Source organism: Eubalaena glacialis, chromosome 5 (genome assembly GCF_028564815.1).
Source record: "Eubalaena glacialis isolate mEubGla1 chromosome 5, mEubGla1.1.hap2.+ XY, whole genome shotgun sequence".
Taxonomy (NCBI): domain Eukaryota; kingdom Metazoa; phylum Chordata; class Mammalia; order Artiodactyla; family Balaenidae; genus Eubalaena; species Eubalaena glacialis.
Genome location: NC_083720.1, coordinates 30,355,005 through 30,380,516, shown reverse-complemented (window position 1 = coordinate 30,380,516; position 25,512 = coordinate 30,355,005). Strand labels below are relative to the sequence as shown.

General features: G+C 38.7%; 1 protein-coding gene across 2 annotated transcripts in view; it reads right to left on the bottom strand.

Annotated features, from left to right (window-relative positions):
• Window positions 1-256: 256 nt before the first annotated feature.
• Window positions 257-25,512, bottom strand: part of ELOVL6 (ELOVL fatty acid elongase 6) — a 133,327-nt gene continuing 108,071 nt past the window's right edge. For both annotated transcript variants that reach the window (XM_061191152.1, XM_061191151.1), the window contains exons 4-5: window positions 18,902-19,053; window positions 257-2,597 (exon numbers count right to left, since the gene is read on the bottom strand). In XM_061191152.1, coding sequence (XP_061047135.1) covers window positions 2,173-2,597; window positions 18,902-19,053 — 577 coding nt within the window. In that variant the 3' untranslated portion in view covers window positions 257-2,172. The remainder of the gene's footprint in view (window positions 2,598-18,901; window positions 19,054-25,512) is intronic.

Below are 25,512 nucleotides of genomic sequence, written 5' to 3'. Positions count from 1 at the left end.
CTTTTCAGCTCATGTCAGTTTTTGCCCTAAAAATAATACATTCCTCCATCAATTCATCTATGAACCAACGTCAAGACATCATAGACTGTTCACAATAATTTAACACAGGTGTAACAGCTTCTCTCCCCTGCATACCCCCCCCCCCCCGCCCTCCACCCCATCAGTCATGACTTGGTTTGCACGGATTCTTTGTTCATGGTTCAGACCATTCACACAGAATGGAATAAAACTTTATTCTTTTCAATTCCACACATAAACGAGATGCTGAGAAAGCCCTTGTCATCTCTTACAGAGAAGCAGAGCAGCTCTGTTTCATGAATGACAGCACAATTAAAGCTAAAATAATATAAAAATAATTTGAAAAATCCCTTTTCTGTACACTCTCAAATAAAGCAAGAAAGATAAACAACAGCTTTTTTTTCTGCTAGCCAGAAAATGTGTTTCTATTCATTTGGGCTTTGAAGTTCGGTGGACCCCCTCATCTGTGTGCCTATACGTGTGGTTATGCATGTCTAATCTATGCAGTGTAGTGGCCCCTAACTTTTTCATCTAGTTTGTCTAATCATTAAGCTACTTAGCCAATGAGAATACTATTATATCACATTGAACAACTTGACATAATTGCTTCTTTGAAATACTAGGAATGTTTACACATTTATTTGGCTTGAAAAGGACTGAAATATTACAGATATTATATTATCTAGCTTTTTTTTTTTTTTTAAGAATATGGCTCTTAATAAATTGATTTTCTGAGTTCCAGAGCAAAAGTCCCTTTTAAAAAAATTTCTGAAGCTGACTTGAAGCAGGAAGAATGTCTTCTGATTTGGCCAAAAATATGGTGAGTATTTTATATCATTTAAAATTTGAAGAATAAGTCTATAAGGGGCCCTTTGTTGTCAACTGTTCCAGCCAAACTTGCCATGAAGTGTGTTTGTCAAAGTATCTCCACTCGACCAGCAGAGGGCACTTTAAACACCTCTGCATTGCCTTTGGGAGCAAATGCAGATGATGCAGAAACACAGTGTTTACCCAAGATCAAGACGAGCCCTGCAGGTTGTTTGAAATTCACAAAAATATAGAAAATATGGACTGTACCACAGGGTTTCATTTGAAAGTTATGAATATGTGTGAAGTCACCGAGGGAGGGGTATACTTATTGTCTATTATATTGATCTTCGGCTCACTCCTTTCCCACTGTCTTTCTCTTTCCCAGATCAAGAACGGGACAGCGCTGCACCTTTTTACAGGTAGCAGAGAGTCGATTTTTCAAATCATTTGATTGAGTTGTATCTTTTTCATTCTGTATTTACTCCTCTGTTTGAAAGCCTGAGGCAACAGAACAAAGGATAATGCTTCCTACCTCATTTAGGGGTAGAAATTAAACTATCAGACATGCTCTGAGATGGGGCTGCCCTTTCAGGAACTGGGCTGCATTATTTCCTTCCTCCCAGGAAAAACCCTGGAAAAATATTGTGCCCCGTTTGGTTTTGGCAAACTCACTCACTAGACTGAGGCTGTGCGATGAAGGGAAACAAGCCTTTCTCTTAGTTGAAATATAGTTGTTTATATCCATTTTCTCAGGAGGTGATTAAGACATCTTTTCTCATGGGGGCTACAACTGCCAACCTTTCTTAAAAAGGTTTTCATTTTTGCAAAAGCATTATTGTTCTAGATATACACCCTGTGTCTCTTCCATTTTTATCTTTTCTGTTGGCTCCAGTTTACTGTCAAAAAAGATTAGAAAGGATTGTGTGTATGGGTTTGCACAGTTTTTAAAGTAAACTTCTTTGATCCTTAGAGAAATATAACACTTAGTAAATACATTTTTTTTTCATATACTGTTAATAGCTTTTGTTTGCCTTCTCTTTCTCTCTCTCTGCCTCTGGCCCACTTTTGTTCTCATTTTTCCTAGAGTTGACAGATAAAGAGGGACTGGGGTCTTCCAGCAGCAGTCCTTTGAGATGAAGGTGTACTCAGTGAGTCCTCACCCAAAAAGGATCATAAACTTACTGGGTTAACTCAACCTAATTATCCCTAAGCTGCTTTGGGTTGTGTGTTTTCTCATGTCTTGTTTTGTTTTAGCTGCACCATATGTGATTCCTTGTGCCATTTGCTTTTGTCTATTATTTTTCTTGATGACCCTGAGCTATGGCTTCCTCCTCAGTTCCGACACTAGTCAGCCTTCGTTGTTTTCCTCATCTTGCCAATGTAGGCCTCAAAGAAGAAGTGGCAGAAGAGCACAAGATAGCTGAGGTACATGAGTGAGGACCAGAAGATGTTCTGAAAGTGAGAGTGACACTGGTCATGCTGCATCCAGTGGAAGACCAGGTAGTTAACGACACAGCCCATCAGCATCTGAGTGATCTGGGACAAGGTGATGAACATGGCAAACTTCCGGGAGACTCGGAAACCCGCTGCTCGCAAGGCATAGTAAGAGTACATCACGGAGTGCACGCCATAGTTCATAGTCATGAACCAACCACCCCCGGCAACCATGTCCTTGTAGGAGTACCAGGAGTAAAGGAGCACAGTGATGTGGTGGTACCAGTGCAGGAAGATCAGCTTCTGCTTCCTCAGAATGATGAATATTGTATCTCCTGAAAGACAAAGAAAAAAATGGACATGAGCCCCTTGACCATAACATAATCAATCATAATCTATATCTCTGCAAGAAGGTAGATGTCTTGAACTGGTACTTCAGAATGAGATGGACTGGGTTAGAATCCTGGACTGATATTTACTAGCTCAGTGACCCTGGGCAAGTTATTTATCCTCACTATTTTCCCATTTCGTCATCTGTAAAATGGGGATGATAATAGCTTGAAATTATCCGAGGATTAAATAGGATACTCAACATGCCCTCTTGGCACATGGTAAGCACTCAATAAATGCTACTTTCAGAAAGGTGTTTTGCACAAAATCATATTAATTTGGAAGGGACACTAGTAACTGTGTTGTCCATTTCCAACTCAGCCATGCATTTTAGGAAATATCACCTGGAAGAGTCAAGTGATATTTATTAATCAAGAGAAACAAATTAGAATTCAAGTGCCCAGCAAAATGTTCTTAGGCCTCTCTGGAGTAGTAAAGACACTTTTCTTTGGTACATGGCAAAGGTACTCTTTAAAAACATATCTTTGTAAGCTCCCAATAAAATGTGAAGCCTTGACATATGGAAGTTAGAAAAGTAAAATGTAAACAAAAGGCTATTCTGGGATGAGAGACAAGATGGCGGAGAGGAAGGACTTGAGCTCACCTCCTCTCACAAAAACACCAAAATCATAACTAACTAACTGCTGAACAACCATCGACAAAAAAGACTTGAACCTACCAAAAAAGATATTCTTCACCCAAAGACAAAGAAGAAGCCACAATGAGACAGTAGGAGGTGCGCTTTTGTGATATAATTTAATCCCACACCTGCTGCGTGGGTGACCCACAGACTGCAAAAGTATATTGCAGAGGTTCTCCCACAGGAGTGAGAGTTCTGAGCCCCACATCAGGCTCCCCAGCCTGGGGGTCTGGCATCAGGAGAATGAGCCACCAGAGCATTTGGCTTTGAAGGCCAGCAGGGCTTGAGTGCAGGAGCTCCACAGGACTGGGGGAAACAGAGACTCCATTCTTGGAGGGTGCACACAAGGTTTCACCTGCAGTGGGACCCAGGGCAATGCACTGATTTCATATGACCCTGAACCAGACCTACCTGCTGGTCTTGGAGCGTCTCCTGCGGGGGCAAGGCTGTGGTCACTATGGGGGCAAGGACATTGATGGCAGACACCCCAGAGAACACTCATTGGCATGAGCTCTCCCAGAGGTCGCCATTTTGGCACCAAGATCTAGCCCCACCCATCAGCAGACAGGGTGCCTAAAGTTGTACTGAGCTCACAGCCACCTCTAAACACACACCTTGACATGGCCCTGCCCACAACAGGGACAAGACCCAGCTCTACCCACCAGTGGGCATGCACCAGTCCCTCCCACCAGGAAGCCTACACAAGTTCCTGGACCAACCTCACCCACCAGGGAGCAGACACCAGAACCAAGAATTACAATCTTGTAGCCTGAGGAACGGAGACCACAAACACAAAATGTTAGACAAAATGAGATGGCAGAGAAATACGGTCCAGATGAAGGAACAAGATAAAACCCAGAAGAACTGAGTGAAATGGAGATAGACAATCTACCCAAAAAAGAATTCAGAATAATGATAGTAAAGATGATCCAAGATCTTGGAAAAACAATGGAGGCATAGACTGAGAGGATACAAAAAATGTTTAATAAAGAGCTGGAAGCTTTAAAGAAAAACAAACAGAGATGAACAATACAATAACTGAAAGGAAAAATACACTAGAAGGAATCACTAGCAGAATAAATGAGGCAGAAGAATAAATAAGTGAGGTGCAAGACAGATTGGTGGAAATCGCTGCTGTGGAACAGAATAAAGAAAGAAGAATGAAAAGAAATGAGGACAGTCTACGAGACCTCTGGGACAACATTAATTGCACCAACATTCGCATTATAGGGGTCCCAGAAGGAGAAGAGAGAGAGAAAGGGCCTGAGAAATTATTTGAAGAGACTATAGCCTAAAACTTCCCTAACGTAGGAAAGGAAACACTCAAGTCCAGGAAGTGCAGAGAGTCCCATACAGGATAATCCCAAAGAGGAACACGCTGAGACGCATACTAATCAAACAGACAAAAATTAATGACAAAGAAAAAATATTAAAAACAACAAGGGAAAAGCAACAAATAACATACAAGGGAATCCCCACAAGGTTATCAGCTGATCTTTCAACAGAAACTCTGCAGGCCAGAAGGGAGTGGCATGATATATTTAGTGATGAAAGGGAAAAAAACTACAACCAAGAATACTCTACCCAGCAAGGCTCTCATTCAGATTTGACGGAAAAATCAAAAGCTTTACAGACAAGCAAAAGCTAAGAGAATTCCGCACCACCAAACCAGCTTTACAACAAATGCTAAAGGAACTTCTCTAGGTGGAAAAGAAAAGGCAACAGCTAGAAACAGGAAAATTACGAATGGGAAAGCTTGCTGGTAAAGGCAAACACACAGTAAAGGTAGGAAATCATCCACACACAAATAAGATGTCAAAATGAGTAATCATGAGAAGAGGAGAGGAGAGTACAAATGCAGGATATTGGAAATGCATTTGTTTTAAGTTGCCGGTCTCTTAATTTCAATCTTGTCTATATATAGACAGCTATATCAAAACCTCATAGTAACTGCAAACCAAAAATCTGCAATAGATAAACACACACACACAAAAAAGCAATCCAAATACAACTCTAAAGATAGTCATCAAATCACGAGAAGGGAACAAAAAAATGAAGGGAAGAATAAAGACCTACAAAAACAAATCCAAAACAATTGACAAGATGGCAATAAGAACATAATATTGATAACTACCTTAAAATGTAAATGGATTAAATGCTCCAACCAAAAGACATAGACTGGCTGAATGGATACAAAAATAAGACCCATATATATGCTGTCTATAAGAAACCCACTTCAGATTTAGGGACACATACAGACTGAAAGTTAGAGGATGGAAAAAGGTATTCCATGCAAATGGAAATCAAAAGAAAGTTGGAGTAGCAATACTCATATCAGACAAAATAGACTTTAAAATAAAGATCGTTAAAAGAGGCAAAGAAGGACACTACATAATGATCAAGGGATCAATCCAAGAAGAAGATATAACAATTGTAAGTATATATGCACCCAACATAGGAGCACCTCAATATATAAGGCAAATGCTAACAGCCATAAAAGGAGAAATTGACAATAACACAATAATAGTGGGGGACTTTAACACCCCACTTACCTCAATGGACAGATCATCCAGAGAAAAATCAATAAGGAAACACAGGCCTTAAATAACACATTAGACCAGATGGACTTAATTGATATTTATAGAGCATCCCATCCAAAAGCAGCAGACTACACATTCTTCTCAAGTGCACATGGAACATTCTTCAGGGCATATCACATGCTGGGCCACAAAGCAAGCCTCAGTAAATTTAAGAAAATTGAAATCATATCAAGCATCTTTTCTGACCACAATGCTATGAGATTAGAAATCAATTACAAGAAAAAAAAAAAACTGTAAGAAACACAAAAATGTGGAGGTTAAACAATATGTTACTAAACAACCAAGGGATCGCTGAAGAAATTAAAGAGGAAATAAAAAAATTCCTAGAGACAACTGAAAGCAAAAACTCGATGATCCAAAACCTATGGGATGCAGCAAAAGCAGTACTAAGAGGGAAGTTTATAGCGATACAATCTTACCTGAGGAAACAAGAAAAATCTCAAATAAACAACCTAACCTTACACCTATAGCAATTACAGAAGGAAGAACAAACAAAACCCAAAGTTAATAGAAGGAAAGAAATAATAAAGATCAGAGCAGAAATAAATGAAATAGAGATGCAGAAAACAATAGAAAAGATCGATGAAACTAGAAGCTGACTCTTTGAAAAGATAAACAAAATTGATAAACCTTTTGCCAAACTCATCAAGGAAAAAAAGGGAGAGGGCTCAAATCAATAAAATTAGAAATAAAAAAGAAGTTACAATTGACAACACAGAAATACATAGGATCATAAGAGGCTATTACAAGCAACTATATGCCAATAAAATGGACAACCTAGAAGAAATGGACAAACTAGAAGAAATGGACAAATTCTTAGAAAGGTACAAACTTCCAAGATTGAACCAGGAAGAAATAGAAAATATGAACAGACCAATCACAAGTAATGAAATTGAAACTGTGATTAAAATCTTCCAGCAAACAAAAGTTCAGGCTGAGATGGCTTTACAGGTGACTTCTATCAAACATTTAGAGAAGAGTTAACACCTATTCTTCTGAAACTATTCCAAAAAAATTGCAGAGGAAGGAACACTCCCAAACTCATTCTATGAGGCCACCATCACCCTGATACCAAAAACCAGACAAAGATACCACACACACACACACACAAATTACAGGTCAATATCAATGATGAACATAGACAGAAAAATCCTCAACAAAATACTAGCAAACCAAATCCAACGATACATTAAAAGGATCATACACACCATGATCAAGTGGGATTTATCCCAGGGATGCAAGGATTTTTCAATATTTGCAAATCTATCATTGTGATACACCACATTAATAAATTGAAGAATAAAAACCAGATGATCATCTCAATAGAAAAAGCTTTTGACAAAGTTCAATGCCCATTTATGATAAACTCTCCAGAATGTGGGCATAGAGGGAATACACCTCAACATAATAAAGGTCATATATGACAAACCCACAGCTAATATCATACTCAATGGTGAAAAGCTGAAATCATTTCCTCTAAGGGCAGAAACAAGACAAGAATGTTCATTCTCACCACTTTTATTCAACATAGTTTTGGAAGTCCTAGCCATGGCAACCAGAGGAAAAAAAAATAAAAGGAATACAAATTGGAAAAGAAGAAGTAAAACTGTCACTGTTTGCAGATGACATGATACTATACAGAGAAAATCCTAAAGATGCTACCAGAAAACTACTAGAGCTAATCAATGAATCTGGTAAAGTTGCAGGTTACAAAATTAATACACAGAAATTTGTTGCATTTGTATACACTAACAACAAAAGATCAGAAAGAGTAATACAGGAAACAATCCCATTTACCATCACATCAAAAAGAATAAAATACCTAGGAATAAACTTACCTAAGGAGGCAAAAGACCTGTACTCCAAAAACTATAAGATGCTGATGAAAGAAATTGAAGATGACACAGATGGAAAGACATACCATGTTCTTGGATTGGAAGAATGAATATTGTCAAAATGACTATACTATTGAATGCAATCTACAGATTCAATGCAATTCCTATTAAATTACCAATGGCATTTTTCATAGACCTAGAACAAAAAATCTTAAAATTTATATGGAGACACAAAAGACCCCAAATAGCCAAAGCAATCCTGAGAAAGAAAAACGAAGCTGGAGAAATCAGGCTCCCTGGCTTCAGACTATACTACAAGGCTACAGTCACAAAAACAGTATGGTACTGGCACAAAAAATAAATGGAACAGGATAGAAAGCCCAGAAATAAACCCACGCACCTACGGTCAATTAATCTATGACAAACGATGCAAGAATATACAATGGGGAAGAGACAGTCATAAAAGAATGACACTAGAACATTCTTTAACACCATACACAAAAATAAAGTCAAAATGGATTAAAGACCTAAATATAAGACTGGATACTATAAAACTCTTAGAGGAAAACATAGGCAGAACACTCTTTGACATAAATCACAGCAAAATCTTTTTTTGATCCAGCTCCTAGAGTAATGGAAATAAAAACAAAAATAAACAAATAGGACCTAATTAAACTTAAAAGCTTTTGCACAGCAAAGGAAACCACAAACAGAACGAAAAGACAACCCACAGAATGGGAGGAAATATTTGCAAATGAAGTGATCGACAGGGATTAATCTCCAAAATATACAAACAGCTCATGAAGCTCAATATCGAAATAACAACCCAATCAAAAAATGGGCAGTAGGTGTAAATAGACATTTCTCCAAAGAAGACATACAGATGGCCAAAAAGCACATGAAAAAATGCTCAACATCATTATAAGTATTAGAGAAATGCAAGTCAAAACTACAATGAGGTATGATCGCACACTGATCAGAATGGCCATCATCAAAAAGTCTACAAACAATACCCTTTTTTTTTAGATTCTACATGTAAGCAATATCATATGATATTTGTCTTTCTGTGTCTGACTTACTTCACTCAGTATGACAATCTCTAGGTCCATCCATGTTGCTGCAAGTGGCATTATTTTGTACTTTTTTATGGCTGAGTAATCTTCCATTGTATATATGGAACTTATTTACAAAACAGAAGTACATTCACGGATGTAGAAAACAAACTTATGGTTACCAGGGGATAAGAGGGTGGAGGGATAAATTGGGAGATTGGGATTGACATATACATACTACTATATATAAAATAAATAACTAATAAGGACCTGCTGTATAGCACAGGGAACTCTACTCAATACTCTGTAATGGGCTATATGGGAAAAGAATCTAAAAAAAAAAAAAAGAGTGGAATATGTATATGTATAACTGATTCACTTTGCTGTACACCTGAAACTAATACTACATTGTAAATCAACTATACTCCAATAAAAATTTGTAAAAAGTCTACAAACAATAAATGCTGGAGACGGTATGGAGAAAAGGGAACCCTCCTACACTGGTGGTGGGAATGTAAATTGGTAGAGCCACCATGGAGAACAGTATGGAGGTTCCTTAAAAAATGAAAAATAGAACTACCATATGATCCAGCAATCCCACTCCTGGGCATATATCCAGAAAAAAACGTAATTTGAAAAGATACATGCACCCCAATGTTTATTGCAGCACTATTACTATTTACTATAGCCAAGACATGGAAGCAATGTAAATGTCCATTGACAGAGGAATGGTTAAAGAAGATGTGGTACATATATACAATGTATATATACAAAGGAATATTACTCAGTCATAAAAAAGCATGAAATAATGCCATTTGCAGCAACATGGATGGACCTAGAGATTATCATATTAAGTGAAGTAAGTCAGACAGAGAAAGACAAATATCACATGGTATCACTTATATGTGGAATCTTAAAATGATACAAATGAACTAATTTACAAAACAGAAACAGACTTCAAAAACAAACTTATGGTTACCAAAGGGAAAAGGCAGGGGGAGGGATAAATTAGGAGTTTAGGATTAACAGATACACACTACTATATATAAAATAAATAATCAACAAGAACCTACTGTATAGCACAGGTAATTCTACTCAATACTGTGTAATAACTTATTTGGGAAAAGAACTTGAAAAAGAATGGTTATATGTATATTTATAAGTGAATCACTTTGCTGTACACTTGAAACTAACCCAACATTGTAAATCAACTATACACTAAAATAAAATAAAAATTAAATTAAAAAAATTAAATAAACAAAAGGCAAAAATAGGAAAGGAGAAAAAAAATTATCTTCTACTGTATTTACTGAAGAGGGTAATAGGAATATTTTGGTACCAATGAATCAGGTGATAAAAAACTGAGAATGACACACATTTTTATGGAATTAACTTTGAAAAAGCTTTCCAGGATCTATCCAAAATTTTACTAACATTATCCCCCTTGAAGAAAAAGGCCACTGTTTTTTCAGTCTAATGCTCTCCCATCTGAGCTATTTTGACTATCCAAAAGATCACTGTTTCTAAGGTAGAGAATTCATATTATAGAAACAAGAATGGTGCTCAGGTAGGTAGATGCTATTAATCTGCAGTGATTCTCTTAAAAGTCTAGGGGTTCTGAAAAATATACTTTAGAACACTTACGTAAAAATGGATGAAGAGCAAGCACAGTAACAAATACACCTGATTCCATTAACGAGTCCAAAAAAAAAAAAAAAAAAGCATCTGCCTGCATAAATCCTGTTTCTGTCCCATGTGAGACAGAAACAGGATTTATGCAGGCAGTTGCTTCATTCTCTTTCCTATCTCTGTGATTTTCAGATATGGGAAAACCCAATATCCTTCATGACCTTTGGTGAACTCGAATTTGACTTCTTTTTGTATAACAAGATCTAGGTGGTCCCTCTTCTTATTCTGAAATTTAATTAAGCACAAGGGAACTTAGTACTTACCCTTGTCTTATCCCTCATAATTCAAGGATGCCCTAAAACATCTCATACAAAGGAAGGTCAGATAATGCTGGATCTTGGAAAGACTTTGAAGGTTCTGATGGCTGTGGTTGGAATAATACAGGTGGTGCCCTATTCCATTCAGCAGGAGCTATTAGTTTATTTCCCTACTGAACTGTTAAACATTATTACTTCTTATAGTGCAAAACAAAACTACAATGAGGTATCACTTCACACCAATTAGAATGACTATCATCAGGGAACCCTCCTACACTGTTGGTGCGAATGTAAATTGGCAGAGCCATTATGGAGAACAATATGGAGGTTCCTCAAAAAAGTAAAAATAGAGACTTCCCTGGTGGCGCAGTGGATAAGACCCCACGCTCCCAGTGCAGGGGGCCCAGGTTTGATCCCTGGTCAGGGAACTAGATCACACATGCATGCCGCAACTAAGAGTTTGCATGCCACAACTAAGGAGCCTGCCTGCCACAACTAAGACCCGGCACAACCGAATAAATAAATAAATAAATATTTTAAAAAGAAAAAGTAAAAATAGAGCTACCATATGACCCAGGAATATTGCTCCTGGGCATACATCCTGAAAAGACAAAATCTCTAATTCGAAAAGATACAGGCACCCCAGTGTCCACAGCCGCACTATAAGCAACCCAAGTGTCCATCAACAGATGAAATGGATAAAGAAGATGTGGTGTATATATGCAATGGAATATTACTCAGCCATAAAAAAGAATGAAATATTGCCATTTGCAACAACATGGATGGACCTAAAGAATACCACACTAAGTGAAGTCAGACAAAGACAAATATTATATGCTATCACATGTGGAATCTAAAATATATACAAATGAATTCATTTACAAAACAAAAACAGACTCACAGACATACAAAACAAACTTATGGTTACCAAAGGGGAAAGTGGGGGCAGGGCGAGGGATAAGTTAGGTAAACAATAAAGATTTACTGTATAGCACAGGGAACTATATTCAATATCTTGTAATAACCTATAATGGAAAAAAATCTGAAAAAAAAATAACTGAATCACTTTGCTGTATACCTGAAACTAACACAAGATTGTAAATCAGCTCTTCTTCAATAAAAAATAAAGTCAGCTGCTACCTAGGGAATATGAAAAAAAACAACAACAAAAAAAAACAAAATACCCCAACATTATTATTTCTTATTTGTTTAGAACAGAAAAGGAAAATTTCCAGCTGCTGCATTTCTGAACCTCTTATAAAATTTTCTTTGAAGTCCTCTTCTCTATTATGAGATGCCTAACATATTAAGCCTGTAAATGTCAGACAGACTAATAACGATCGATGGTGATGGTAACTCTCACTTGTATGCTTAAGGGACACAACTAGTGTTAGGAGACCTGGGGTCTACTTACTTATGTTACACTGTGCTATTTTTGTGTGCTTGTCAAAGATCCACTATTTCTGTGTAATTACTACTCTGCGCCTCCCTTCCTTCTATGGACTATAATGTAGACACAGTAATTCCAGCCTACCTTTGTTCCCAGTGGAAAGAAGGTAGAAGTCCAAGGAATTGTACGTTAAAAACAAATTTATTCATTCGTAATTGAGATTTTTTTATGAGTCTCTAAGTATTAACTACAATAAATATAAATCCTGTACAATATTCAAACATATTATAATAAAAGTTATTTGCCTTAAAGTAATGAGCATTTTAAATTTTAAATTCTTTAGATTTAATTTTAACTCTATCACCACTTTTATGTTAAAACTTTATTGTCTAAAGAACGATTTCAGTGTGGGAAGAGTGGTAGGGGACAAAACACAGACCATATTAGAATGGGCTAACATAGAAGCTACAAATCTGGAATTGAACATAGCTTTGTGTTTTTCCTGTCTGAGTCGAGGTGGTGGTCTCAGGCTTGATCTGAGACACACTAGGTGTTTCCATTTAATACGGGGAGGTGGGGGCAAAGGACATGTCATGAGATCTTCAAAATGAAATTAATTTAGATACACATAAGAATTTTTCTCAGAACAGATATGCAGGATGATAGATGGAGTGACGAAGATGAGGATCTTCCAGTAATGGCCCTGAGCCTCTCAGGAGTAGCATTCCAATGCCATATCAAGGTTACCGTCCCCAAGCAGGCCACCAACCCAGAGAAGGGTAGTTTTCCTTGGGTGAGAGGAAGCTGGTGGGGTTCCAGAAAGAGCTCCCCAAGATCTCTCATGGTTCTTTTGCTATTGCAGCTGAGATGCAACAGTCATGCAACTCTGGCAGTTATGAATTATTTTTCCTCTGGGGAAAACCACTTAATAACTCATTTAATTTGTCATGAGCCAGTTATACCAAGACGATGGCACTTCCAGGCCTGTCAAAAGCTACAGAGTGACCTAGAAATACAAACAAAAGATAGGGACTGTGGATGCAATGTTGGCCAACCAATCTTTCTTGGCCAAAGGTCCTGTTAGCATTATGGAAAGAATTTTGGCCAAGTGTAAGCAGTGGGACTTCTGACTCATGAACGTTTTGGCCATGTCACATATCTTAGCTTCCTCTGGCTTATGTTCTTTACCAGTCTCTCTAACCTTTGGTTCAGCTCTTTTCCGTCAAGAGCCAGCCTGCAGGCAGGACCTGGTGATCACATACCTAAGTGTTCCTCCTGAACTATGCCTTCTGCCCACGTGCTATTAAGTGCAGCCCTGTGTGCAGCTCTGGAGAAGTTCATGAGCATTTAGCAGCCCCAGGGCATGCATGGCCACCAAGAGATGGAGAGCCCACTGTGTGTGCGGTTTGTTACAGACGGCTGTGCTCCTCTCTTCTGAGAGTTAGCTGGAGCTCTGCTGAGTCAGAGTTTCAAAAACAATGACAAGCTCAACTGAGCAAGGACCTAGACTCAGAGCAGATGTTTCCAAGTTTTAACAAAACAAAATCTCAGCAGGTTTTAATATAATTCAAACAGTAGTCACTCAAAGATTTTGGCACACAAAGCAGGTCGGTGGCTCTCTTCCCCTTACTTATTCTAGTAGATTGTAGCCCTGGAATTCACTGAAATGAGCTCATTGTTCTCTGCTGAAACAGAAAGCCCTTCTCGCTATTAAGAGTCTAGTGAAGGGGGAATGTTAGTGTTTAACAGGCACAGAGCTTTCCGTTGGGGAAGATAAAAGTGCTGGAGATGGATGGTGGTGATGGTTGCACAACGATGCAAATGTCCTTAATGCTGCAGCCTTGTACACTTAGAAATGGCAAAGTTTATGTATGTTTTGCCACAATAAAAAACTACTTCAGTGAAAACTGCAGGCATGCAGGTTTTGGGGGGGAAATAGAGTTTCAGTATTGAACATTGAAGAACTGTTCTTTTTTTCTCACAAGACCTTTTCTTTCTGGTACACATAGGGAGTCCAGAATCTTAGAGAACTGAAAAGAAGAATTGAAAAGAAGAATAAGAAGAATTCTAAGTAATCCAAATGCATAAAGCTTTCTTGATTAAATAGTAGTGACAAAGTTTTCTAAGGGTGAAAAACAGGGAAGGAATTTAACTTCTCAAATGAACAAAAAACCATCCAAGCACACATGTTCACTATATTAGGTGAACTGATTTTTGGATCTGTTTTGATTCAGCAGTTTACTTTGGGAAGACTGCTATCAAGTGAGCTCCAGGATATTTGAAAGAGAATAAGTCATATTTTAGAAATGAAAAAGGGTACTCAGACCATGAAAATATCAGATCTGAAATTACATGAAGAATTGGTGTCACACACTAGCCTCATTATTTTTGAGCTGTGTCAAGTTTGGGATTTAATTTTTTTTCAGCTCTTCAGCCCATTGTCAACACTTCAATCCCACGTTTGAAGTGTGAAGGAATGGATTGTTTGATAACCAACCTATAAACTATTGTGGTGAATGAGGCTTCTCCAGGGAAAGCAATGATCAAGCCAGTGGCACAGGGGACTAGAGTACAGCTCCTTTGGGCTCAAGAGGGAACAGAATTGTGTCCAATTACAAGGTCTACATGGGGGCAGGAGGTAGTGGCATGTTCGGGCCTAGATTAGTTAAGACAGCTGATTCACTAACATCCTCAGGACCAACAACACTCCAACAAGACAGAGGATTATAGCACAAGTACCTCTGAGTGATGCACTAACAGTTCTCATCCACGAATCCTAACTTGTCCACCACCTTAAGACGTTGGTGCCCATCTGGAGTGGAAGCTGGGAGGACAGACAGCACAGGGCTACTTACATCTTTGAAGGAAAATGACCACTATGAATGGGTTGGGGTGGCTCTTCAATATATTATTCCTTCAAAGGTAGAAGGGACTATTTTATTCTCAAGTCCCTCAAACACAACTGGGTAAAACTCAGAACACAGACAAGCAGTCCTGGCAGGGAAAGGCACTTCTAGAAGCAAAGACTGAAGTAGCTCCTTTGCAATTTGAGGTTTAAAGGCCAGAAGCATAGAGGCACCTTTTCTGATTTAAAAAAAAAAGTACTTGTTGAGGGTAGGGAGGTGGAAATTGTAAAGGTGTTCAGGGGTGGTATGTAAGGGGAGTCAAGTTTCATGCATTTACTATATTCATGTATCTGTAGTCAATTCTTCATCAAAAACACAGGGGGGATTCATAAGGATACTTATTATACAGAATAAAGTATAGGGGTCAAGGGGATATGATATCTCTCAGTTTGAATAATTCTCTGACTTTAATAATGTATGAATTTATTTTAAAGGAAACGTCACAAAAACCCAAGAGAAAAAATACATGCTCACATTCTCAGACCAACACCAGTTTCAGGAAAAGTGATCTGACTCAGAGACTCTATGACTCTAAATGAAGAAAGAATCACTATGAGAAATGTAGCTGGCAAGACAATCTTTTCTTTTATTCATACATGAAGACACAAAATTAAAATATCCTCATAGAATTTTGAAATTCCTAAAAAACACATCTGTAGACTTTTAGGCATAGTCTGTAACTCCAAGTCTGAAAAACACTTCTCTGGCCTAAGACGTTGCAGCTAGTGGTCCTAATTCAAATACTAAAAATAGCTGCCTGGCGGGGGGGCTTCCCTGGTGGCGCAGTGGTTAGAAATCCGCCTGCCAATGCAGGGGACACGGGTTCGTGCCCCGGTCCGGGAAGATCCCACATGCCACGGAGCGGCTAGGCCCGTGAGCCACAACTACTGAGCCTGCGCGTCTGGAGCCTGTGCTCCGCAACGGGAGAGGCCGCGACAGTGAGAGGCCCGCGCACCGCGATGAAGAGTGGCCCCCGCTCGCCGCAACTGGAGAAAGCCCTTGCACAGAAACTAAGACCCAACACATCCAAAAATAAATAAATAAATTAATTTAAAAAAAAAAAAAAAGCTGCCTGGGGGGCCTGGTTCATTAAATTCATATTATAAATTTCTTTTTTTGATAAAGTAGCAATTCCATTTCAATGTTTTAAATGCCTGGCCCATGGTAGGTGCTTAGTATAAATTTATTAAAGGACCCACACACCTATGGTCAATTAATCTTTGACAAAGGAGGCAAGAATATACAATGGGAAGGGGTGTGGGGAAGTTGGACAGCCACACGTAAATCAATGAAGTTAGAACACACCCTCTCACCATACACAAAAATAAACGCAAAATGGCTTAAAGACGTAAATATATAAGACATGGCACCATAAAACTTAGGCAAAACATTCTCTGACATAAATTTTACCAATGTTTTCTTAGGTCAGTCTCCCAAGGCAATAGAAATAAAAGCAAAAATAAACAAATGGGACCTAATCAAACTTAAAAGCTTTTGCACAGCAAAGGAAACCATAAGCAGAACGAAAAGACAACCTACAGACTGGGAGAAAATATTTGCAAACGATGTGACCAACAAGGGCTTAATCTCCAAAATATACAAACAGCTCATACAACTCAACAACAAAAAAACAACCCAATTGAAAAATGGGCAGAAGATGTAAATAGACATTTCTCCAAAGAAGACATACAGATGACCAACAGGCACATGAAAAGATGCTCAACATTGCTAATTATTAGAGAAATGCAAATCAAAACTGCAATGATGTACCACCTCACACCAGTCAGAATGGCCATAATTAAAAAGTCTATAAATAACAAATGCTGGAGAGTATGTGGACAAAAGGGAACCCTCCTACATTGTCGGTGGGAATGTAAATTGGTACAGCCATTATGGAGAACAGTATGGAAGTTCCTTAAAAAACTAAAAATAGAGCTACCATATGATCCAGCAATCCCACTCTTGGGCATATATTCAGACAAAACTATAATTCAAAAAGATACATGCACACCTAAGTTCATAGCAGCACTATTCACAATAGCCAAGACATGGAAACAACCTAAATGTCCATCAACAGATGAACAGATAAAGAAGATGTGGTACATATATACAATGGAATACTACTCCGCCATAAAAAACAAAATATTGCCGTTTCCAGCAACATGGATGGGACTAGAGATTATCATACTAAGTGAAGAAAGTCAGAAAGAGAAAGACAAATACCATATGATATCACTTATATGTAGAATCTAAAATATAACACAAATGAACTTATCTACGAAACAGAAACAGACTCACATAGAGAACAGACTCGTGGTTGCCAAGGGGAAGGGGTGGGCGGGGGAAGGATGGAGTGCGAGTTTGGGGTTAGCAGATGCAAACTATTATATATAGGATGGATAAACAACGAGGTCCTATTGTATAGCACAGGGAACTATATTCAAAATCCTGTGATAAACCATAATGGAAAAGAATATATAAAAAAAGAATGTTTAGGTGTGTATAACTGAAGCACTTTGCTGTATAGCAGAAATTAACACAACACTGTAAATCAACTATACTTCAATAAAAAATAAATTTTAAAAATTTATTAAAGGAATACATGAATGAATCCATACTAATGCATTTCACTCTAAGACTGTTTTCACAGGCTGTGTGTGTGAGCGCTAAAGTTTTTTCCCCCCCGCTGCTCTTCCTTTGTCTTTGACCTGGGAAGACAGTGGTCAAACCAACAGTTCAAACCAATTGTCAGCACTCTGTAGGCATCAGGTTACAGCCTGCGGCGGAGAGTGGCTATAGGTGGCGGATGCACACATCGGAGAAACGTCATATCCATTGTGAACAAACACAGACACAAACTAGGGGCACCTTTCAGAAAGACTTGATAGCTAATACTGCAGGTGGCTTATAGCGAAATTACAACCTCTAACCCCCTTTTTATGAGAAAAAGGAGACGGAACACAATCTATAAATAAAAATTTTGAACTAAATAAGCCAATTCTTAATTCCAGATAAAACATTAAGAAACCCAGAGGATGGACAGGCGTCCCTAAGGATATGTACCAGTTTGTGAGATGCTGGCCAGCACTGCTCATGGATGAACTCAGAGCTTATTATCACTGGTGGATCCCTTTCTCTGGCAATAGAGATATTTTCCTGGGGAACCGTGTCTGTGTCAAACACTTGCTACTTAATTTTTCACTGTTTCTGCTAACTTGTGCCACACTTATATTACGACTATTAAAGAGTTAAAGGAAAAACTTTAGGAATCTACATATATAGATTTTGGATTAATTTCTAGCCCCAGTATTTTAGAGTAATTTCTAGAAGATGAACTACATTTCCCTAAGGCCTATTTCTTTGATGATTAAAATTAAACAACACCAGAAACTAACCCTTAATATTTCGTTAATGAGAACATGAGGATACCCAAACAAAAAGCTGAATTTCCTAGTCTGCGTCCAAACTCCAGAGCTGAAATTACGCTTCGATGTGGGACTGGGAAATAGCTGTGTGGCTAACTTTTCCCAATATGCTAATATTAGCTCAGCTGTTAATGGCCTCAGAGAAGGGGCTGGGTAGATGTTATAAGCCTCTGGAAGTGTGTTTTCAGTAAGGCTTGGATACGTGCATGTTCTATGTAAACTATTCTGCTCTTCTTATTCAATGTACAATTATTTAAAAGGAGGGAAGGAGGGGAGAGAAAAGAAACAGTGGAAGTTAGTCAAGAATGCAAATTCATTCATTGTAACTTTCCTGCAACCAGTAAAACAGGACCTTCAAATTATTTCTTTGTTCGTCTTTCCATAAATATTGTGGGTGTGTAGCTACAAAGGGGTGGGGGTTTGGGGGAGGAAATGTAAGGAGAGAAGACACTCACCTAGTTCGGGTGCTTTGCTTAGCACAAATGCATAAGCCCAGAATTTGCTGACAGGTCCATTGTAAAAACCCTGGTCACAAACTGAATGCTTCAGGCCTTTGGTCATCAAAATGTACACCATATAAGCACCAGTTCGAAGAGCACCGAATATACTTCATAATGAAAAGAGAAAAGAAACAACATTCAGGAAAATAATTTCACATCTGACATTAACCATTCTTAGAAGACTGCCATTGGCAGGAAATAGGTAGAGAGGCATCACAGTCATTTGCATTTACCCAGAAGCATTTAAAAATGTTTTGTAAACAAGAGTAGGAAAACTCCTCAGTGCTTTCTTCTGAAGGCCATGCCACTTATTCTGCACCAGTGTTCCAAAAAGAGGTCATGGAAAAGGGGAATGGATCCAGGGCAGGATCTCAAGAATTCTGATAACCTTTGTGTTTCAGCTTGAGAACTATCCCTTGGGATGAGACGGGGTTGGCTGAAAACTCCTGGAATTATCTCAGTTCTGTCCTTTGTCCAATCATTCTCCAAATCGCCTGGCTCTGTTCCCTGAATCTCTCTCTCTAACCCGTCTTTCTCACAGAAGCCAGAGGAAGAAGGCTTAGCTCTGCTGTCAGAACACCCCCTCCACCCACCGAAGTCCATCCAGGTTCACTCCCCTGAGCTCCCATAACCATTCACTGACACCGCTCCGACACGGTCCTTCAATGCCCTGTATTGTATTTGCCTCTACATAGGCGTGGGTGCTCAAAGACTGTTGAAAAAGTGAGATTGTTGAAAAGAAAACTGACATATGGACTTGTTATCAAGGAACTGCTAAGGAAACAGGAGAGCTCTGGAGTGTGTTGAGCTCAATGATGTAACATGAAGTATGACAGGACTTGGCAACTGGAACAGGCAACCTCCGTCACGTAGTGAACCCCGTATGCATGTGTCCCAGAGTTCACAAGCCACACGCATGACTGAAAGGAGAGCTGGCTGACCATAGGGGGAGATGTGTTTACCCATCCTATTTCTGGCAGCATTCCCTTTTTAGGTTCTAAAAGTCAGTTAGCATAGAAAACAAATTTATGGTTACCAAAGGGGAAAAGGGGGTGGGGGAGGGATAAATTAGGAGTTTGGGATTAGCAGATACGCACTACTATATACAAAATACACACCAAGCTCCTACTGTATAGCACAGGGAACTATATTCAGTATCTTATCATAAACCATATTGGAAAAGACTATGAAAAAGAATAATATATGTGTGTGTATAACTGAACCACTTTGCTGTACCCCAGAAACTAACATAACATTGTAACTCAACTATGCTCCAATTAAAAAAGGAAAATTAAATTAAAAACAGTCAGGAGATAAACTAGTGAACAGCTACTTAAATGAGCAGCAGCCTCACCCAACAGGGAAATAGGAGTTTTATTTCTTTTCAGAGGCATTATCATTTATTTAAAATGTCTTAAGTGCTGCTTCCAACTAAGTCATTCCACTAGGCTACCCCGTCCACAAACATGCATCCACCAGCGAGAACTAAAGGTCAACTCTGCACAGAACCAAGGTAATGAAGTTGAATTCCTGGCAACTGTCTATTAAGTGGGGATTTTGTGAGTAGCTTCTCTAATGACATATGGCCTACATTAAACAGAGTGACTCTTTCCAACATATAAAACAATCCTGCATAGGATTATTGGTATGATTTTACATTTGTAGATCTTGTTTAATTCTTCAGTGTCTCCCCGCTGTACTTAGAATGTAACCCCCAACTCCTTAGTGGGACCTGCAAGGCTCTGAATGACCTCTCATTCCCCCTTTTTCACCTTCCTTCCTGCCATTCTCTTCCCACTCACTGTGAGCCAATCATTCCAGCACTTTCTGATCCTTTCAGTTTTCTGCCTTTTCCTCTTCTTAGGGAGCTTTTCTTCTCCATGTTCACTTGAAGGCTGCTCCTTCTCACTTTCTTGTCTCAAAGAAATGTCCCTTCCTGCTGGAATGACCTAAGCCTTTACAGTCAATAAGCTGTCCCGATTTGGGAATGGGGAGTTGGATTTCATTGGTAACGTCAGGTAATGGAGATTTTGCCGTCTTACCTGAATTGATTTTTCATGGTTTGTCTTTACCTCACCAGATGATGGCTAAATTTTCATAGGAAAAGTTGCCACCATCACCAAATTAAGATTATTAGCAAACTGGGGACTGACTTGCTGCTATGGAAGGTATTATGGAAATAGGGATATGGCATGTCCACTGCATACAGAGCAGACACTGTTGGTTGCCTATTCAAGGGCCAAGTCCCTTACCCCTTCTCCGTATTAAAAGAACCCTGATTTTGTCCAGGTTCTCCCAACTCATGATTCCCCTAAGGAAGGTGACCTTATCTTCAACTTAGGAGTAAATCCTAATTACCTAAGCAAGTTTTAGTAACTTCCCACTTCCCACTTCCCTTACCAGTGATTTGTTAAGATGGACACTGACCCAATTCTAGCCAATGTGATGTGAGGAGAGGGCTGCTGGGGGCCTTTTTGGGAAAGGTTTCCTTACTCATTACCACATATTGCTTGGAAGTGCAGCAGCCATCTTGCAACCAGGAGGGAGCTACCTTGAGGACAAAGCTAAGTCAGAGAGGATGGCAAAGTATTCCTTCAAGATGTGACTGAGCTGCTGAGTTAAACCAATCTTTCAGCGACCCCATCACAAGACTTCTCGTTTTGGGGATAAAACTTCCTTACTGTATAAGCTATTTGGAGTTTTGCTTTTTATTATTTACACCCCAAAGCATCCCAGCAGACACAACACACCAGAGACTTCAGGAGACTTTTGAACACTAGTTAACATTTGGTAGCTATCAAATCTTGGCCAACCCAATACATCTAGTCATAGACACTGCTGGTGAACTACTTACTGTATCAGTTATCTGCCTTTCATAGACCAGTGGGAGATATGTCAGTGACTTTTGTACAAGCCAAAAGCAAAGAAACATACAAATGACACACTTTCACTATGTATCAGTCTCTGCTCCTTAGCCCCAGACCTATGACTTTTCTGAACCATCAGTACATTGTAGGGATCATGTCTCTCCCCACTGAGTCAAGCCCACCACACCCAGGAAGCTGAGCCCCTCCTCTACTATATTTGCTGCTAGACTGTGTGCTTCACACATGATCAGAGTAGATCCAAAGAAAGTAACTTTGGAATAATTACTACCTTTTTATCTTCCTGAGTCTCAAAACTCATTGTAGTTTAACTATACCTAATTTCTTAAGTATCGGCACAGCTATTAATCCTTTCATTTGTTAAATATTTATTGGCAATGTTCTAGATGCTGGGGTGACAAGAATCAATACACTGACCCTGGCTGCTGCTGCTGCAAGACTTCCGAGGAGGTGGTATTGGAGTTAGGCATAAATACGTATCCAAACTTTGAGGGTTAGGGCACGAGGAGGTCATTTCAGAGCATTGCAGAATTGAAAGTTTAGGTATCATGGTGACCCACAACATTACTGGCAACAAGAGCATAGCACATATTATTGTCCCATATCTGGACATAAGCCTCACTCCCTAAGCTCTGAACAATAAGGCTGACTCAAAACAGAGGACAGTGCATTTTTCAGGGAAACCCTCAGTGCCAGCCATTGGGCCTATGTGTCTGAGGGCAAAGGCGCTTTGTTGTGATGTGACAATGCTACTGCTGGGGAGCCGTAGGGGAGCTGCTTGGCCAGTGGGATGATTGTTATTTGTGGGAAGCCAGTAGCTCTGCCTCTGGCACATCTCAGCCACTGTACGCTTTGGAACCATACAGCTTTTTGTTATAACTGGGCACAGGGCACAGGGTCCTTAGACTGTGATACTTAAAGGGAGCAAACATTTTTTCCTCCCTAAGTCACATCATCTTGATGTGATGCAAGAGACAAATATGCAGCTTATGTTCTGCTCTGCCCAGTCCTTACTCATACTTCTGGCGGATATCACTAATCAATCTTGACATACTCTCTGGCCATGCCTGGGCATTGCATCAACATTCCCAACCACTATAAGCCACTACCAATAGATTAGAGCTGCAAATGTCAATCACAGTGCTCTCATTTACTAGTTTAATGACTGGACAAATTACTTAACCTCTCTAAGTCTTTGTTCATTTGAAATAATAATCATACCTAACTTGTAAATTAGTTCTATGAATTTTGTAGAACCATATAAGTAAGGTATTTAGTTAGCATAGAGCCTCTAATATATAGGTGCTGAATAAAACAGTTTTTATTGTACTATTATTATTTTATTACTATTTATTGCTGTTATTATTGCTGCTTTACTTGGTCTGTCCTTCAATGTTGAAAATCACTTTTAACTCTCATCTCACTTTATCAGGTAAGAGCGGTTAAGTCTAATTATCCCTAATCGAAAGTCAAGGAAACTGATATACTGAGAATTTTATTTGCACTAATGATTATTCCTGTTATTAAGTGTTTTATTGTTAAGTATTTATTAAGTGTTTTATTTCATGAGCCAACTTTTCACAAAATAAGTGATAGCAAGTTCACAGTAGAATGTGAAATGAGCATTTTCTATAGAACATGTTGAGGGAGAGATTGTTGATATAGAAAAGCATCTGGTTCATATGAAATTTATCTTTCGATCAGATGATAAAGGTTATTCTAAATCTAGGGCCTCAAAGAGGCCGAGAGTCTGGGCCATTGTGTTTAATGAGGGCAGATGACTACTTACTGCATCATACCCCTTTTCTAGCTGTTAAGGTCACAAGAGCATCTTTTTTTTTTTTTTTAAAGAGATACATCATTTTTCCTACCAAAATCTAGTTTCGATTATAACAGTTAATGGAAGAGCTCAGTGGAGGGTGCAGTGGATGTTTCTGCCCCCTTTAGCTATGTTAGGCACAATGCAGCAAGGAGATCTGGAGGAGATCACAGCCTGATTAACTGAGGCGCTTCTTCTCTATCAGATGTTCTGGATTTCTGGTCCAGAAGAAGCCTGTTTCATTATCATTAATCATTTGCCACGGGTGTACTCAAGGAAGTGCCAAGAATGCCCATCGGACTGTTACTGTGATACTCTGGGGGTGGGGATGGGAACCTTCTATTCTGTACCATACGCATTTCTGCATTGTTTGACTATTTTAAAGCAAGCAGATATTAGATTGACAAGTTAAAAAATATATTTTTTAAATAGGTGCCCCGTTACAATTTATACATTGAATAAATAATCACAATGATACTAGCTTGCAACTTTTTAGCATGAGGTTGAGATACAACACTAATCCCTGATCAACCCATGGATGACACACTGGCACTGGGACTGGCAAAGAAAGACTGACTTATTTATTGAATCAACACCTATGTCATCAACATCCGCCAAGTGTCATATTATAGTACTCACTGGGTCAGCGAGAGTCTCTACAGCTCATTGTAGGAGACAATAAACATGTAAATAAACAAATATATGTGTATTGTAGAAACAAATTTCAAATTCTGATGGAACAATTCATGGTGTAAGTACTGGGGTCCTTTCTAAAAAAGCTTGAGAGATATGGCTAATCTTCTTTCAAACCCACACTCTGACCATGAGGTCTGACTATGTATTTACTTGAGAAAAAGTTAAATAACTCTGTATTCTAGCCTTCCAATTTTAGTGCCATCTGGAAGTCAAAGTGGAATACCTCAGTAATGACTATAAGAATTCCAGAATTCTGCCCTGTGAAGAAAGAGCCTTGGGTATAAATCATCAATAATACTTTCAATTATTTCTGCATGAACACTAATAGTTGATAAAACCACTTTAGCATTGCTCCCTTCTTGGCCCTCAACTTAAATGTAAGGTATTTTGGACTCAGAACAAGGTTTCTCAAGGACTTTTTATTATGAAGTGCCAACCACACTGACCCCCTCCCCCCCTCCCCACTCCCAGCTAACTCAATAACCAAAGGTGCAATTACTTCCAGGATTGAGCAACAAAAACGTTTCATTACACTTGTATCCTATAATCAGAAAAAGAAAAAAGAAAAAACTTGTGAAATTTTGTCAGTTGTCAAAACATGGGAACGTCTGATCTAACAGTAGCTACTCTTTATAAACATGGGAGAGGCCACTGATTTTCCTGATAACAAACTTTAGCTGCCATTAGACTCTTTTAGACTCTGACAACTGTCCTAGACTCTTGACAGTTTCCAAAATAGGAAGAATACTCAATGATCCCAGAATAGGTTAAAGCAACTTAACAACAACCAAAAAATTACCATGCTTGTGACAGGGAATGATGGCATCTCCATATCAGTATCATGTCTCTAACAACAACCCACCTTTCCACACTTGATGACAGGTTTCCTTAATAGAGAATGTCTATTTTAGTTTGGTCTAGTCTGGTCTTTGCTAAAAACATATTTTTCAATAATAATATAACAAGCCATCAATGTGTGAAGTTTTTTTTTTTGTCCAATAAATCAGCAGTTAAATGGGGATATACATCGTAGTTTTAAAAAATTTACTTTCTCTACTCACTCTTTCTCCAGTAACAATTCAGAGTGTATATTTTCACTTTTTATGGAGTGATCATTTCTAAGTGTGACTCATCTATCTTGATTGGCATATTTAATTGCATATCTC